This window comes from Stylophora pistillata, chromosome 12, assembly GCF_964205215.1.
Source record: "Stylophora pistillata chromosome 12, jaStyPist1.2, whole genome shotgun sequence".
In the NCBI taxonomy this organism is placed as follows: domain Eukaryota; kingdom Metazoa; phylum Cnidaria; class Anthozoa; order Scleractinia; family Pocilloporidae; genus Stylophora; species Stylophora pistillata.
In genome coordinates this window covers 10,885,001-10,904,192 of record NC_142530.1, presented here as the reverse complement: position 1 = coordinate 10,904,192, position 19,192 = coordinate 10,885,001, and the positions used below count along the sequence as shown (strand labels likewise).

The following is a 19,192-nucleotide window of genomic DNA, read 5'->3' as shown; positions in this document are numbered from 1 at the left end:
GACAGGGTGTGCAAAGTCAGTCGATGACCGTTAATTTTACTTGAGTTGATGGCTATTCCAATTTCTAGTTCTAAAGGTATAGTTTACACTGAGCTTTGTTTTATTAAGATAAAGATGATTTCATTAAACCTGTGATCATCCAATCCAATTTGGTATGCCTGTCGCAGAGGTCTCGGTGAATGGTTCGCTCGAGCAGTTGAAATTCTTTTTAAGCATACAGTTGGAATAAGAGAATTTGACTTTGGATTACTGTTGATGTGTTGAATTATCCTTGAAGTGGTAATTATCCCTGAGCACATTTCATCTTAACAAAGGAGACTACCGGTAGGTTTGCGGGTTGTTCAGCAGGTCATAAAAAAAATACTAATTAAGAAATGTGTTTAAAGCTCTCATATGCACTTACGAGACAGACATGAGGGACAGACATATTTTAACAGTTCATGGGGAATGTGCGATAGAATCTGATCAAAGAAATATTATTTTCTTTTCAGCTAAAGAAGAAAAGAGATATACGTCAGCTTTGAGTTAAAATTTTAGTTAAATCTCTCTCACGACGAGGAGCTTTTGAACTAATTTTTCTGGTGTGAAGGAAGTTTATCATTATCGAATGTTGATTAACGACAAATACAGACATAGATGCCTGACTTTTACGATTATAAACAGACCTAATTAAGTAAAACATTTTATTGACTTGCATGGAGACTAATTTCTCCTTCGACTCCTGGTTAAGGGCATATCACAAAATCTGTTTGTTCCTCTAACAAAGACAGTCTTCTACTCAAGGAGCCCATTACTTGGTTACTGTCAGCTCTTAGTGGAAGGTAAAAACCTGCAAAAAGTGATGAATTGTTTCGTTTTGTAACGTCACCAATAGTTATCATCAATCAATTCCTAGTTGAGAATCTCGAAACCGCATTATTTTTCCTGTCAGGCTGAAGTGGAAAGGGATATTGTGAACGATTCAACGGAACCGACTGCCAAGATAATAACCTTAGATCTCTTTCAGTAGGTTTTTTTTTATCAGAAAGCAAAGGAAGTAAATGTCTTTCAGCTGGCTAAACTCGGGGAACTCTAAGCTACAAGCGTATAGTATTAATTAGGACGATCATCTTCATGCGCATGATTATGATGTCGCGACTTCAGTCTCAGCATTAGAGGAAAAATCATCTCGCATTCTGACACACGAATCACTTTTGCGCATCTAATTTTTTTGCCAGTGAGCCCCAATCATTAAAAACTGATTCAAACACAGTTACTCAGTCTCTCACGTGATCATAATCTAGCTAGTCTTCTTACCGAAATTTCCCTAAGTTTTAGGTGAGAGAGTCATTGTATCTCTACGTCACGCTCAGGCTATATCCTAGGGCGTTTCATGCTTGCGGTCTTGACGTGTTATCAAGCATGCGATGTTACACAAGGAGTGGTTCCTATGCTCCAATTTGCCATGTGACCGTTTCGGAATTTATCCGTCGGCGTCCAGCATTCTGTAGGATGTCCAAACTTTGAGGGCTTACCATGAGATGACTTACGTTAACTCCTCAAGGCAAAAAATAGTCAGAAACAGACAGCAGTCACTGAAAAGCGAAAATGCAAGTTCGAAACTGGGGTTCGCTGAGGCTGTTTTCAGGTTCATTCGAGGGTAACCAGGCGAGAAATGAGATTTAAAACTTGAGTCACTTATAACGTTCGAATGAAGTACCAGCGAACACATTATTTCAACTCAATTGTGAAGAATAAGGGAGAAGGTAGGTTAAAATTTTCGAATTTTCCTTTGTTTCTAGCAAATTAAAGAACTGACAAATTCTAGTTGATGTTGGCGGCGAGTCACTACAGCAATAGTTCCTATCAAGGTTGAAAAGAAAACACAGCGAAATGGGAGATAGGTAGAATCATTATGTCGCAGTATTGGCGCAAAAGAAAAAAAGATCTATGAGCGATCTAGCTGTATGTTTATTGTCATGAAGTCATTCTCCATCTCCTCAAAAAAACTTTAGAACCGCTCTGGGATCTCACTCAACTCGTTACTTTCCGAGAAATTATTTTCCATTGATATCTAAGGATACATTCTCTCTTTTCTTAATTAGAATGATACCAACAATCATACAAAGGGGTCAAGGCAAAGAATTTTAAGCCAGAATGTTAGATACCTGTGTTCCGATAAAAAATAATCATTTATTTCGCTCGAGGAAAAGGCGCTCTTGTTGGTGAATATTGATTCTGGAATGCCAGATCCAAAACATTCGCACAAAACCAACTTAATGCGATGCGTGCGCCGATGTATTGATATGAGTATGAAATTCTCTTCTCCTCTGGCAAGGAAGTGAAATTTGATATATTTTCCCACCTTGTCGACAGATCACCAATGATAATATCCATTTGTCTCAATTTCAAAGTAACATTTACTTCACGTGACAAAAATCTGCTTTGAGACGATTGACCGCGCGAGTGCCTGGCACGACATGGGACCTGCTGTTGTACCTGCCGTCCCATGTCTGTTTTCACGCTTTGAAGATCACGGGAAGTGGTCTCAGTAGAGTTTGTTTTTGTGTATCTCAGGTTACACAAGGGCTGATATGACCCGACTGCCGTTCGCCTATCTGTTGCTTTGCTTGGCCATCGGTAAGTACTTCATAACACTGTTGAATCAAATAAATAACGTATACCCTCTTGAGAGGAGTTATCTGCCCAGGCGCGATATTCTGGATATGATCTGATCCGCAACAGTAGATACAAAAATAGCCCTAAGGTTTCTTTGTAAGTCTTCGTTTTTGATGTGTTTTTATACTACGTTTACAAGAATAGTTTAAAATGTTATCCTATAGAGCATAATTCAATGGCCGGGGATAATTTTCTTGCACAAAACTATCGTATAACAGTAATACCCTGAGAGATATGGTTGAACAAAAATAATCTCAACATGACGTAATTAACTGTTCTTTTTTTTTTTTTTTTTTTTAAATTCACCTTTTAACTCTTTGTCCACCCTTAAACTTTATAAGTAAAGATAACGGACCCGTGTTGAAACATCAGAAAACATTCTTACTTTGTTTTCCATGTTGCTTTTACTGCTGACTGGGTAATATTTCTTCGTTTTTCTGGCATGTCGGAACACCTAAGATATGAGAAAATAAATCTACAGGGTTTTGTTGAACGGAATTCATTTGGAGTGTTTACTCAGGAATGCATAATTCCTGTTTTTGAAAGTTTTAAATGTAGAGACTTAAAACATTTATTTAACAGTTATGAGAAAATTTGGTTAAAAATCATCGCACAGTAGTGCGCTGTTGAAGTTTGACAACTTAGTGTTTCATACGTCTCGTCTCAGACAAAACAAGGCCCAGTGCCCGCTCTGTTGCGGGTCATAAACTAGGATGTTCGTTATGTCAGTAAAACTGGCCGCCATTTATCAGCTTAGACAAGTAGCTAGTTTTAATTGTATTGTCTCTCTTAAGTATGGACCTCGATGCGTGATCGGTCGTTCACCTGATTTTCCTCATCTTCCTTTTTTCTAAGCCAACAAGACTCGAAATCCGCATGGGATTATAGTCGATACCAGTGCTACAATTTTGTCAAGGAACATATTTATCACTCTCATTTATTTAAATCAGTCTCAGTTATGGAGTAAACATTATAGATAGAGAGTCCAGTGGGAATATTTGGGTGAGATCAAATGAATGTGCTGAGGACAACACGTCACTATACATAGGATGTTACTGCACTTTGTTATAAAACAAAATAAGTCATCGGCTGAATAGTTCGTAAAGCCATATCGCGCACGAATGAAAGAAAAAAGATAATAGGATACTTGCTTTGTCACAGTCACGTTTGTTTGTTTGTTGTTTCCTGATTTCCTCCATGATACTTTACGAAATTGAGAAAAATTGGCAAGACGCCCTACCTCATCAGTTTGGTGTTACAGCGACAACAAAGGCAAACACTAACACACACCAGATCAGTGAAATATCAACCCTATCTTAATATCACGGGGAAAAAAAAACTAACAAAGGCAAGTACGGACAAAACACGATTCTACTTAACTGCAAATTTATGCGCGCCACGCACATCAGTTTTATCATACTTCTCTAATTGTGATTATCAAAACCAATAACTTAACGTTTTCTTACCAAATTTCTTCACTGTGCAGTCGTTTTCAGTAGCCCTGTGACTTTTGCTCTTTCATTTTAACCCATCAACACATCTATCTCAATGGAAACACTGATCAGGCTGAAACAATCAGCACAATTTGTTGAAACACTAATCCTTCCCCCTTCGCGCATAGTACTACAGCTGAAACACCCCAAATAATAATAGAAAAACAATTTTTGCTTGCAACGGAAGAACTTGTTATGAGCCCAGAACCAAAATTTGTTTGATTCCCAGGCAAAAATGCTATGTTCCGACAATTTGTGATACATTGTAGGCCAAATAAGTTTTTTGGGATACCACACCTGTGTGTGACAGATTTAACATTCGACGTAACTTTCCATTGTTTCGTTTACAAGTCGCATGCGCACAGCAAGCAGAACGGACGACCGGAAGTGACGTCACAGACGAGGAACCTCACCCATATACTATTTCGTTCTTCCTGTTTCCACATCACGAGACTGTTGAACTGTCAGGCGGGAAAGGGAAAGTCACGAATGTCACTCAACATGATAAATCAAATGACCTGACTAAAGGTAACTATCCATGGGCCCTGACAGGAAAACCTGACCGCTTTACAATTTGTTGAAACCCTGATAGTATTAATCGTTTTTGGCAAATGAAGCTAACTTCATTTGGCAAATGAAGCTAACTAAATACGTAAAATTGACAGTTCTGATTGAAAATGGACTTAATAACTCCCTCGTCACAAACCTTTGACTAAATCCCTCGGGACTATTTTGTGCAAACTTCACTCTTCACTTTCTTCAATTTTTTTTTACGTAAGTGAAGCATAAACAACAAACAAACAAACGAACAAAAGTGGCAAAACATGCCTTTTTTCGGATAGGCCACCATTGTTATCTTGGCTCGTCTCTCTAAGTGAAAACAGGATCTCAGAATGGCTGATTTGCAAAATGTTATCAGGGATTCGTACATTTTCGATAAATATCCTAGCTATTGCTTATGATAATAGTAGAAGCCAAGAATGAGCAATTTTTCCATCACATACCTTAAGATTCTCATAATCTATGGGATCCAATCTTAGATACCTTAGGGTCTTTATATCTCTAAGACCCGAATATGAATGATTTCATTACAAATGTCACCTCACTTAATAATGTGAAATATTTTCTAATCGGTATGTATCACAAATTCAGAGATTTATCGACGTAGCCTGACAAAGTGTTGCCAGCGAGATATACCAAGGTAACAACCATGGTAAATTTGACGCTTTCTTTTGTAGCAAAAGGGAAAAATCCCTCTGGTGATCTCGCTCAGGAGGATGATCCGGACATATCTTACCAGCATGGTAGCGTGAAACACCCCGCCCATGAAATGTATCCCATGTGTCATCACTGTCCGATGAATTCCACATACGACGAATGTACGCATAAACGCACGCTCAAGAAATGTGATGATGGTCTTTCTAATATCTGCTTTACAAAGAGTACAAAGCGAAACAATATAGTTCATTATCATATGGGTTGTGCCAACCACAAGCAATGTCAGAGAGCTCGTGCTAAACCATGCAAAGGTAAGTAGTGTGAGTTAAAGCCATTATCATGTTCAGGTTTCAAGCTTTCCACTATATTAAAAAAAAGACAGTGAACAATATAGTTGGCTTTTTATCAATCAAAATTATTTCATATGGTATATTCTTGGCTTTTTACATCAAAAAATTATTCATTGCATAAAGGAGATATATTGTCGCGGGAAAGTTCTTTTCAGTTTCCATTTAGCTCACCGCGCTGAAAATTTGCGGAATCATTCTAACCACTGAATATGGAGTAAGAAACGCTTTAAATTGTTTTACTGACAGTCTATTCGGGAACACATAAACAGACTGGGCGAATGAGACGTATATCGTTAAAACGACCTTTACCGCATTATTTTATAAGAAAATTATAACAAACGTTGGCGTTCATTTTTGCGCACGTATGTATCCAAAGTATCTTTTGGTTCTAAGCGTTGTTTCTTTCATTCCAGTTCACGAGAAACGCTGCTTCACTTGCTGCCAATGGAGCGGATGCAATTCAATGTCTCACCATGGAGACACAACTGCTCTTTCATTCTGGAATGCAGGTTGCGTGATTACTATCGACTGGGTTACCCTGGGTATCAGCTTGGTGACCTTTGGTGTAGTTTATTTCATTTAAAGAGGACAACCTTCAACAGTAACATGTACATAGAGTTTGGCCGACTCAGTCTAACAATACAAGTGGACTTTGGTTGTATTCTTGAGATTTTAAGGACTTCATTTGACCATGCTTACCCTCAGGCAGCGACAATATCTCTTACCTTTTCATACTGACCGGATGGAACTTAAGAATGTCTTTAAAAAGCTGTTGTAATATACCTTTTTGACCGTAAATAATGTGGGAGCGGACATATTTTGTGAAACAAACCCCGAGCAGTTTATTAGGGAGTGGTTTTTCTAAGTGTCCTTGAAGCATTCATTGTTTTCTCGGAACGTGCAAACGCCAAGATTTACATAGAATTGTCACAGGAAGATTCACTTTACAATTTCTGAGGCTCTAGTAAATCGGGCGAATGATAAACTGAAGCTTAACAGTGTCTTTCCTTGCCGATAATTTTTGTTGTTCATCGAGTGTTTAGCAGGTCTGTGAGTATTCAGGTATGTGAACAATTTCTTAGGCATTAACGGGCTTCAGCTCTTTACTGGAAAACCTTAGTCAGTTATACTCAGCAACAAACAGAGCCGAAGTTGTTTGGTGTATGAATCTAATCATAACAGCATTAAAGCACATGCCTCTTTGTTCAGTTCCTGAATAAGAAAAGCCTCAGTGGCTGAGCGAATAAAGTGAATAACAACTGGCACAGAGATACATTCCACTCTTTGATTCAATGATTTGATTGCTTTCTTTAATGAAAGTAAGCTTTAAGTTTACTCAAAAGTAAGACGTACAACTTCGATTGAATTGCGTAACTTCAGCACATTATACCAACCCTTGACGAAATTTTTCAGCCGTTTCAACCAAGGAGAACGTGTTCCTTTACGACATTACAGTGGGATCCACACAGGGTTCAATTTTTTTGGCGGCTCGAATTTCCGATGGGTAAGAACATGCATGAGGAGTGCGAACCGTTTGCAGCGTAATCTAGCAAGGGACAAAAATTAACGAATTTCTTACGTACGCAACACCCGCGTGCCAAACTAAGACATTCGTTTAGTTTATTCTACGGACAATAATCCAAAAATTTCATATGCTCTTTTACTCCGTTTGGAAAACTGATTCACGGTGACAAATTACAACAAACGATTATGCTTGTATTTAAAGAATGCCTCAAGGCTCTTCTAGTGATAGGAAATTTCAATGAAAAACTATGCTCTTCTTAATACGAGTATAGAATTTGTAGAAAGCTTCTCGTAGTCTGTGACTAAAGATGAAGAAAATGAATGGATTCAGGGCAGTGGTGATGTTTGAAAGAATGTAAATAAATGTTATGTTTACAAACGGGCTCGTTCGGGTGAAACATGTCGAGCACCAAAACAGAGCCATTAGGATGATGAAGAACGGGAGCCGGCAACAGATCAAGGCGCTTATAACTATGGCCAATGTTTCAGCAGCTTTGATCTCCCGAGTCAGTGTAAATCATCGATACTCTGAACAAGTGAGAGAGGCTCTGGTAGCGTCCTGCAGTTGGTGGATTTCCAGTGTTCCAAGGAAACTGAAAATACGTAAGAATACGATGCTGCTATGGTGAGCAAAGGAAGAAAAAATCCCACACAAGCGACAAAAGTGTAAAAAGCCGGGTCTGGAGTCCTTTGGGATCCTGATGGATTGTCTATAGAAAACGCTGGAATGGTAGAATTAGTCAAGTTTTTTAGTCCGAGTGAAGCTATCGCATCTCCATGAAACCAGATATAGATAATTATCAACTGACCCCTTCTCTGGGTTATTATTCGGTGATACCTCAACGGATATCTTGTCGCTACGAAACGCGGTCTAGCGATATTAGTGCTAGGTTCGCGAAACAGGTGCAGCGGCAAGCTAAATCTGCCCAAATCCAGAAAACACAAGTGCTTTCATTGAGGCACCAATGCGTGTTATGCAAACTTTGATGTGTTCGCGTTGGTACATCGAAAAAGGCAACCATCAGGTCTGATAAAGTAAGTGACATAACGAGATAGTTTGAGAAGCGATGAAGAGTTTGATTGTAGTAGATTGAACAGCATATGGCAGAATTGCCAATTATGGTAGCAATGGTAATGTACACCAAGAAAAACGTCTGTGCCACGTACTCCGGTCTAGTTCCTTCATAACACGTTATCGGCTTCATATCATGGTGATCCGCGGCTGAGTTCACTTTTGCCAAATCATCCATCATGACCATTCACCAAGATATCATAGAGACAGAAAATCCTCACACAAATTGGATATGAGATATTTTTTGCGAATCTTGCTAGAGGTAATCTCCGTTGTAGAATGCAGCCACAATCAAATTTTTTTAAGAAAATTGTAAATATAAAAATGTAGTTTACGTTTTAACCCCCTTTTATACTCAGGGGTTAGTGTGAATGCACTGAGCGCCTCTCTCCGCCTACAATGAAATGATTTGCAAATTGTCGGAACGACGAATTTCAAGAGAAGTTCTGATAAAAGCTTTTAAACTGATAAGGAATTCTTTTGTTGGTATTTCCGTATTTTCTAATCAAATGTTACCAGAGGGCATCGCCCAGAATTTAGTGACATATCCGGGACTTTCATTGAGACACTGGCGCTAAATTTAAACGCTAATTAGAAAATGATTGCCAAACAATAGAGGGAAAGGGCTGAAAATGTCGAGGAAAGCTTACGTTCTATTCGTTTACGGATAAACTACTTTTTGAATCCTACTTTTACCATATGGCTTTTATAGAAGAAAGTTCAATTGAACAGTGTATCAGTCACACTTTGCTCTTGCGCTTTCAGAAGAGGTCGCAAATTTGCCTTGAAAATTGACTATGTTGGCGTCCTGCTGGTATGAGAAGTCGATCTCAGCACACTTTCAGGCGTAATTCATCTTCACTCAATTGCTAGATTTTTCTTTTACCATACGGTTATTTTTATTTAACATTCTAGAAAGCGCCATAGAAATTTTCAAGGGATTTCAAGCTTTCGAAGCAGTCGCAAAACGCGAATTTCGAAAACGTTTGCTCTGCATCGCAGTGATCTCTCCAAATTTGTCCTTTGGGGACTCCCACGAGAATACAAGTTACCCATTTCAAACTTCCCGCAAGATTATCAATATATGCTAAGCTCCGCCTCCGCAAACAATCGCGCAAACGCCGCCTAATTAGTATTGAAAATGAGGCGGTAACTAGACAAAGCTTAAAAGACTAAAAGCTTTTAAGATATGATCCCTACAAAAATATTTAGCGATCGTTATTATCATATGGAAACCACACCTCTCCATCGTTGTCGCAAGAGAGACTTTAGTTCTATTTCGACGATCGTCGCAATCACATGCCAGTTGTCAGAAGAATCGCTCAAATATTTCTCTACCGATTGAAGCGATTCTCTTGGGAGCAGGGTTGGCGTAGTGGTGAGAGCGCTCGCCTTCCACCAATGTGTCCCGGGTTCGATTCCCGTACTCGGCGTCATAAGTGGACTGAGTTTGTAGGTTCTCTACTCTGCTCCGAGAGGTTTTTCTCCGGGTACTCCGGTTTTCCCCTCTCCTCAAAAACCTACATGATTTGATTTAATTTACAGTTTATTTTCATTTCAGCGGGGCGCCATTGTTTTGATGGTAAATACCCAAGTCAAACAAACCATTTCAACCATATTAAAATTCACACTCGGTATGAATATTATATATATGTTGTCCTTTCCTTTTTGAGTCAAAAACTGTTTTTTTTTTTTTTTTTGCAAAATTGTTGATCACAATCCATCGGTTGAAAAGTGAACCTAAAATGACTAGTCAAAGGCTGGCATATTTTCAGCTATTCAAGCTAACAACGGGGTGTTAGTCTAGAAATATTAGTTTGAATATGAAAGCAAGAGCTTTTTTTTAGGTTTAGAATGCCTATTACGGAGAGGGAACCCTTTGCAAGTTTCATAAACACTTCATATCCAGCTATATGTCTCTAAATTTACAGAAATTTCTGAGTTTGTTGAAACCTAGTCAAAAGTTTCTTTAAGAGTAATTCATTTGTTCTTGTCTCTCGTAATCTGAGACAACGTGCCTATTAAAAATTATCATTTTGGTTGATAAAATCAGCTACACGTCATATTTCAGTTGTTGTTCTGTCAAATAATTAGATTTCATAAATTGAAACGCGCTTAGGCACTTATAAGCGAGACATTTTGCCTTTTTTGTTATGCAAAGAAACATCAATACGCATTTTTGAGTCCCGGGCATGTTGATCAGCAAAACTGGCCACAGTCGAACGAACAAAGATAAGGAAAGGTTTCTCATCAATGAAACCCTTATAAGTTGCCTCTAGACTGGTCATAAGTTACGAATAATCAACAGATATCATAATAAAAAGCAGACGAAAATCGCTTCCAACACTTATTACAGGGGAATTGAATGTTCATAGTATTATTCATTATATTTACTGCAGGCTGACGCGAACGAACTAGGAAAAAACTGCAAAAATGTACTCTCTTCTGTTTTGATTAAAGTGTTCAGTCAAGACACATTGCAGAACTGTGCGAAATAAAACGATAAAAAAAATAAAAAACCTTGAGGAAGTGGAATTGGGATAACTTGGCTCAGACAGTCTAAACGTGGGTGACGGTCACCAACAGGAGGCTGTTTGAGGGCAACTTGACTCGCTAGGAAGGATAATTACAAAGATTGATCTGGTCGGTATTTCTTCTAAACAAATTTTGTAATTTCCTTAAAATGGCGAGGGTTTACTGTTGTTGTCTAGTCTGGAATTACACGGTTATCATATAACTATCTGCTCACTATTGACCACTCTGAAACTTTTGGGTGTAGTTAGGAGTTAACTTCGCTGTTGTGAGACGCACATGCTGGCAAACATAGTATATGTCCTACATCATGTAAATAGATATGTCACATAATAGACATGTCTCAGACATAATTGCTTTTTCAGCGCATTTTTTGTAACAAGGTAATGCTTTTTTAAGAGCTCCATATGTTTAGCATTTATCGATACTGTGCCGCTATTTCAGTTTCTGGACAGTTAACGTCCTTTCATCCTTTTTCAAGACTCGTATAAACCACTGGAGCCTAAAAAATTATCTTATTATAATTTATCCACTTTAACCTCATATTTGGCGGAGCTGGCGTCACAAGGTACAAATAGTAAAACAGACTCAGGATCCTGGAACTGAGAGGAAAATTCACTCCAGACATGATAAGGATTTTGGTAGCCACCGTGCATTAGCTCAATATAATGATAACTAGTCTTTATGGAGGATACCAAGTTCGCAAAAAGGGGTTTACACGAGGGTCCTCCTGAAAAAAGATTAAAATCTTAAAAAAGTTACCATCATCGATAAAAAGGAAAGACAAGATAAGGAACTAGTATGAATAGTAAAAGTATATACTAAACTAAAATTTATAAGATTTATATCGGTATGATAATCATAAAACAGATATGAACAAGAAAAAGAAAACAAAACTACCTACAAATTCATTCATCAGGCCGAAGGACAGTTCGGAAGAAACATCAAATATTTATTTGAATTCTTCGCATCTTAATAAAAAAATGAGGAAGTATAAATTACTGAACTATATGTTGGACCAAAACCAGCCAAAACTCCTTGAAAGGAGCTTATTCATTCCTTTGACAGAATTAACTTACCCAATTTTCATGTTTGACATTCGCAGTCTGTTGTAATATTAATCGTGCACATTTCATTTTCTTTATTCCTTCCTGTAAGTTGTGCCTATCCAAGGAACTTATTGGTCGCACAGTTTTTTTTTTTTTTACACTTTTTTTTTTTTCAGATCAAAGCGAAACGTGAGGTTACGCCTTTGCATTCCCCTTTCTAAACGCATGGCATCTTTGCTAAAGTGCTGTCCCAACTAAGCCTGATGTACGTTGTACACGGGTAAATTTCATTCTTATTGACATATAAACCCAAACTAACTCTGATCGCCTCATAACTTTTCTCAGAAATTCTGGAAGTGTTATCGTGCATTCCTGTTAATCAAAACTGATGGGATCTAATTGGGCGGCGGATACTTTTTTCTTTAAAAATGAAAAAATGCCCTTGCTGCGACAAAAACGGTCAATTCCTTTTCAGACGTTGTTGGAAAAGCTTAAAATTAGCACAGCAGCCGACTTAGTCGATTCCTAAAGGTGCGAGCGATACATTTTTTTTTAAATGTGGCATATCACACATTTGAGGTTAGTTGTCAATAGGGCGATGGACACCCACGTTTCTAATTGACTTAATGAGCTAGAAAATACCAGCAAGCTGTAAAAAGCAATTTATTTAAGAAAACACATATAATTAGGGAATGCTAAAATAAAAAATGACGTGTAATTCATAACACAGCGAGATATTGAGAATTGCTTTATTAACAAACCTAAACATCAGAATAGTTAACTCCAGTGGCAAAAATCGTAAAGCATAAGGTTGTACCCATCTGAGAATATCATTGTAAGTTGATGTGAGTCTCATATAAACAGTCAGAGTGATCTCGCCGAAATCAAGCACCCAAATCAATTTGAATGTTGGTGTCGTTGCTTGGCATCAATATTTCACAGCTGCCCTTGAAACGCAAAAAGTTCGAGCCGGTACAGCCACCGTTGACGAAATTTGCTTTGAAAATGTCTGGAACCGACCCGAGTCTCAGAAAAACTTGTACGTTTTTGCTTTTCATTGTCTTCAGTTGACAAATATGTATTCAGTAAACATACAACCGAATGCTTCCTCGCTGAAAACCCACAATGATATTTAAATCGTTGATGATTCAAAGTAATTTGAAAGATGAAATTAAAAGATGAAGCTTTCTTCAGACTTCAATTTCCTTGTCTTACCTCAGGGTTCTAATGACAATTTTCGTCAATATCAGATCAATGAGACATTTCAACTTTTTCATTTCTTCTTTTATGACGGTTTGTTTGAAAATTTGTACTTTTTTTTTTTCATGTAATATCTGACTAGTTTGAAACTGGATTGAGTACGATCCATCGCGGTTTTTCGCACTGAGTTCAAATATCCTTTAAGATGTTCCTAAAATTACAAAGGATTTAAAACAAGTACACTAAAATACAAGTAATTTCCCAAAAATGAAGATTTCTCTGTAATAATTTTGCGAGGGAAAAGGGCAAGATAATTAAAACAGGTGTTATTTCTAGCTGCAATAAGGAACATTGTTATCAAATGGCAAGCCAACAAATGAAAGGTCTTATTCATATCACATTTTTTTGATGAAATTGAAACAACATACGTTTAGCATAAATTAAAGAATCAATATCTCGTTCCTGTGTAATCAAATATTCATTGCCACTGCATAATGATTACCGTCAAAATATATAAAGAACCGTGAACAAACTTAAAACGACAGAGATAAACGTAGTTGAAACTAGTCAAGTAAAGCCAATGAAGCCTGCACAAACGTTCCTGATATTAGTTTTAACTTTCCACTTCTCCGAATCGCAAAATTCCCCCGCAAAGGACCACAACATACAACAGGAGAGAATAAAAGCAAAACGACTCATCCCTGGTAGAGTGGACCAAAAACCACACAACAAACCGCCAAAAGGAAGACGAAGCCAAAAAGATATACCTGGATATGTCGGACAAAAGAGATACGGCGGGATACCAGAAGGAAGAAGCCAAAAAGACATCATACCGGGTTATGCTGACCCACCACGGTACAACCCAGCACCAGAGGGAAAAAGGAGTCAAAAATATATCATACCTGGTCATGCTGACCCACTACTGTACAACCCAGCACCAGAGGGAAAACGGAGAAGCCACAGAGGTATCAAAGCTATTTATGTCGGCTCTCCACCGTACAACCGAGCACCAGAAGGAAAAAGAAGCCGAAAAGACATCATACCTGGTTATGCGGACTCACCACCGTACAACCCAGCACTAGAAGGAAAAAGAAGCCAAAAAGACATCATACCTGGTTATGCCGACTCACCACCGTACAACCCAACACCAGAAGGAAAAAAGAGCCAAAAAGACATCATACCTGGTTATGCCGACCCACTACCGTACAACCCAGCACCAGAGGGAAAAAGGAGCCAAAAAGGCATCATACCTGGTTATGCCTACTCACCACCGTACAACCCACCCCCAGAAGGAAAAAGAAGCCAAAAAGGCATCATACCTGGTTATGCCGACTCACCACCGTACAACCCACCACCAGAAGGAAAGAGGAGCCAAAAAGGCATCATACCTGGTTATGCCGACCCACTACCGTACAACCCAGCACCAGAGGGAAAAAGGAGCCAAAAAGGCATCATACCTGGTTATGCCTACTCACCACCGTACAACCCACCCCCAGAAGGAAAAAGAAGCCAAAAAGGCATCATACCTGGTTATGCCGACTCACCACCGTACAACCCACCACCAGAAGGAAAGAGGAGCCAAAAAGGCATCATACCTGGTTATGCCGACTCACCACCGTACAACCCACCCCCAGAAGGAAAGAGGAGCCAAAAAGGCATCATACCTGGTTATGCCGACTCACCACCGTACAACCCACCCCCAGAAGGAAAGAGGAGCCAAAAAGGCATCATACCTGGTTATGCCGACTCACCACCGTACAACCCACCCCCAGAAGGAAAGAGGAGCCAAAAAGGCATCACATCTGGTTATGCCGACTCACCACCGTACAACCCACCTCCAGAAGGAAAGAGGAGTAAAAAAGGCATCATACCTGGTTATGCCGACTCACCACCGTACAACCCACCTCCAGAAGGAAAGAGGAGTAAAAAAGGCATCATACCTGGTTATGCCAACTCACCACCGTACAACCCAGCACCAGAAGGAAAAAGAAGCCGAAAAGACATCATACCTGGTTATGTGGACTCACCACCGTACAACCCAGCACCGGAAGGAAAAAGGAGCCATAAAGGCATCATACCTGGTTATGAGGACTCACCACCATACAACCCAGCACCAGAAGGAAAAAGAATCCAAAAAGATAATACCTGTTTTGTATAGTGGGTAAATAAAATACTTTATTTCAAAAAACACTGCCCCGTCAACTAAGGGGCGTCTAGCTACAGATACTAAATCTAAAATTAAAATAGCTTCAATTTTAAGTAGTCTGTATAACTACTGAAAGAATAATCACCTGAATCTTATACAATGCGAAAGTTTGAAATTTAGCTTTTGGACTTTACTCGTTGAATGTCTAAGGTTCTCCAGCCTAGAGGCCCCTGACGTTTGACTTATCTTAGCTCAAACTTTATGAGTCTGGGAGAAGTATTTTGCAACTTTGAGTTGACGTTTTACACGTGTTAACTGCGGATACTGTCGATTTGTAATTCTGCGTAAGTCAGCAGTTGTTCAAAAAAGTCGTCCAACATCTTGTCACTTAGAGCAATCACTATAAAAGGATTTACCAGGCCAATTATAAGCTTCTCTTTCGATAACTGACTACCCCATAGAAACGTGAGTGGAGGGGAAAGCACCTTCTCCCTAAACCCCCTACCCACCAAATGTGAGGGGCTGAAGGCCCCCTCAATCCTCTTTCTCATTCCACCGCTTATCAATTGCAACCTGTTTTAGACGTTGAGTTTGTAAAACGGAGCGAGATGGTAAACGGCACCACAGCAGTGGCGGCGTAAAAAAGGCGGGACGTTTGGGTCGTGTTAAAAAAGGGTAAGTTCGAGTCTGGTCATGTGGCGCAACCCGATAAGCCTTTCTCTTTTATTTCTTTCTCTCCACGGTTAATTTCGTGCCGTTTTCTATAGGGCTCCACTAAAATATAGGGCTCCACTAAAATATAGGGCTCCACTAAAACGCCTAAAACAGGCTTATAAATAAATGCGCTCCATAACCACTGTGTACCCACAAGATAAGTTGTTCTTTTGTCATACATACGTGGCAGCTTGCAATTTTTTGGTAAAATTTTCGATGATTTGCCAACATCCGAGCTTTGGTTCTTGTCTAAATTGATTTTCTTTTTGTTCAAAGCTCGAAATGAACCTTCGAAATGAACCTTCGAGCGTTAAAGAAAGGGCTATTAATACTAACGATTATTATTCAAAAGTTGGCGAACATCTGCTTCGCTGTCCGTACAGGATGAAGTTTCGATGCCCCTTGCTCTAAGAATATATCTGGCTGCCCCCTTCAAGGTATTTAGTTCAACCTATACAAGTAAATCCTTGAAAAATAAATTTGATTAAAACCTGTTAAATAGGATGAAATTTTTAGATCGCGCGTTGAGAAAATAAGATATAAGGACTTGCACTTAGGGAACTAATTATTTCAAAGACTGTATCGAGGTATGATCTAAGGTCGTCTTGTGAACTTTTACTGCGATCACCCACAACAAAGCTCTACGTTCACTTGGTGATCGTAGTTTTACCGCGGCTGCACCAGCAGTATGGAATAAATTACCTACTGCCGTCCGCTGGGCAGATAATGTACAATCTTTTAAAAGACTTCTTAAAACTCATCTATTCCAAAAGGAAATAATCGAATAGTTCTGTCTAGTTCTGAGGTCACCTAGTTTTATGAGCTGTATTTTGATTTTAATTATTATGATATCATTGCTGTAAGTTTGTAAAGCACGAGAGAGCAGTCCCGATGATTCTTGCGCTATAAAATTTTTAATTTATTACTATTATTATTAAGTTAATATAATTTCCGTATATATCCAATAGCAAGATTGCCTTCTTTAAGCAGTCAAGTTGGGTAAAGGTGTTTTCTCTTTGAAAGTCATGTGAGAGATGAGAAAGTAGTAGCCCAAGGGAAAATGTTAATCCCTATCTCACAATACAACGACTTAAAAAAGAAATTTTAGCGTTTTGTGTCAGGGATTTAAACGTGTTCGAATGGAAGTTCTATTTCTGATCACGCCGTTTGCACCAAAAATCATCACGGATATTGGAGTGAAACAAAACCTGACGAGCTCTAAAGATTTGCTTGACGTGATTTTAGTGAACAATGATCAACGCATCACTGACTCAGGTGTTGTTCCTGTTTCACTGAGTGATCACTACCTCGTCTATTGTGTTTTAAAAGCAGGTATAATTAAGGCACCACCAAAAACAATTGAATACCGCTCTTATAAAAACTTTGATGAGAACACCTTCCTAGCGGACTTGAATAGCGTCCCATGGCACGTTATTGAAAACGAGGAAGACATCGACGACGCTGTGTTTATTTGGAATCAACTGTTCTCTGAAATAGCTGACCTGCATGCGCCTGTAAAAAGGCGAAGAATACGAGGTGTTCCGCTCCCGTGGTTGAATGATAAAATCAACGAGATGATGAAAGATCGTGATTTTCACCATCGTAAAGCTGTGAAAACCAATTCTGTTTATCATTGGGCTTGCAATAGGAAGCTAAGAAATAGGGTCAATCGCGAAGTCAAGGCAGCAAAATTCAGGTATTATTGTGACTTGATTCTAGAGGCAAAAGGGGATTCAGGGAAGATCTGGAAGGCGGTGAATGAGGTGTCTTCTCGCAAGACTAAATCCTCGAGCCCACAATGTATCGTAGCTGATGGTGTTGAACACACCACTCCAGCCTCTATTGCATCCGTGCTCAACTATTATTTCGCTTCCATTGGCAGAAGTCTTGGAAATAAAATATCAGCTGCTGTTATGTTCCCAGTCAGATCGGCCACGAAATTACAGTATTTCTCGCTTTACGAAGTTGACGAGGAAACAGTACTCAAGCATCTGCTTTCTCTGAAGACAAATAAAGCTATTGGCTTGGACAACATCAGTGCGAGACTCTTAAAGTGTGGCGCGCGTGTTATTTGTCCCTCGATCACCAAGTTACTGAATCTCTCTATTCGCACTGGCAATTTTCCTGAAATATGGAAATGCTCGAAAGTAGCTGCACTTTTCAAAACTGGAGATAGGACAGATGCGTCAAATTATCGCCCAATTTCTATTCTGCCAGCGATGAGTAAGATACTGGAAATCGTCGTCCACTTCCAATTCTATGACTTTCTAAATTCAAATAACCTCATTTCAAACAAACAATTTGGCTTCCGTTCCAAACTGTCTACAACATCAGCTCTCACCAGTTTTGCAGATGAGGTCCTATTGCATATGGAGAGTGGAGAACTGTGCGGTGCAGTGTTCTTAGATTTGACCAAGGCATTCGATACCGTTGACCATAAGATCTTGTTATCTAAATTATTGGCTATCGGTGTCTCGCCCAGCACGCTACAGTGGTTCAAGTCCTACCTGAGTCATCGTAAACAGCGGACTTCCTGTGGTGATGCTATGTCTGAACCTCTCCCGATGACCTTTGGGGTGCCACAGGGGAGTATTCTAGGACCGCTTCTCTTCTTGGTTTATATTAATGACCTTCCTCTGGCTATAAAGAATTGCAAGATGACTTTGTATGCTGATGACACGGTCCTATACTACTTTGCTTAGGAGCCACACCTGTTCGAAGAGGCACTGAATGATGATCTCTTGCAAGTTTCTCAGTGGCTACATGGAAATAAGCTAAGTTTGAATCTTACTAAGACGAAATCCATGATTATAGGTAGTAATAGGAAACTTGTTGGTATTTCCTCTTTCTCATTATCTATTTTTGACACTGATATAAATTCTGTAACTAGTTTTAAATATTTGGGAGTTATATTGTCCTCAAATTTTACATGGTCCGACCATGTTGAGTATATTTCATGTAAGGTTAATAAGAACCTTGGGCTTTTACGTAGATTAAGTATTATTTGCCTTATAACGCTCGGTTACTTTTTTATAATAGCTTAGTGCTGCCTATTTTTGATTACGCTGATTTAGTCTGGGGTGACAAGGACAATGTCACACTAATGAAGGAGTTGCAAATTCTGCAGAACAAAGCAGCTAAGTTGATATTAGATAGATCACTTCACTCCTCATCCACTGATGCATTAACAGTCTTGAGATGGCCAAGTCTTGAAGAACGTTGGAAATGTCATCAAT

General features: G+C 39.1%; 1 protein-coding gene across 2 annotated transcripts; it reads left to right on the top strand.

The window, feature by feature from the left end:
* The first annotated feature begins 173 nt into the window (after positions 1–173).
* On the top strand, positions 174–6,988 carry LOC111331068 (uncharacterized). 2 transcript variants are annotated; one of them, XM_088741036.1, is made up of 5 exons: positions 174–324; positions 2,557–2,619; positions 4,503–4,679; positions 5,390–5,680; positions 6,133–6,988. In XM_088741036.1, the coding sequence occupies exons 2-5, from the start codon at positions 2,574–2,576 to the stop codon at positions 6,300–6,302; spliced, it is 684 nt and encodes a 227-aa protein (XP_088597162.1). In that variant the 5' UTR covers positions 174–324; positions 2,557–2,573; the 3' UTR covers positions 6,303–6,988. The 2 variants fall into 2 exon arrangements, with proteins under 2 accessions (XP_088597162.1, XP_022791834.1); XM_022936099.2 differs by lacking the exon at positions 174–324 and adding an exon at positions 1,513–1,745.
* Positions 6,989–19,192: the final 12,204 nt, after the last annotated feature.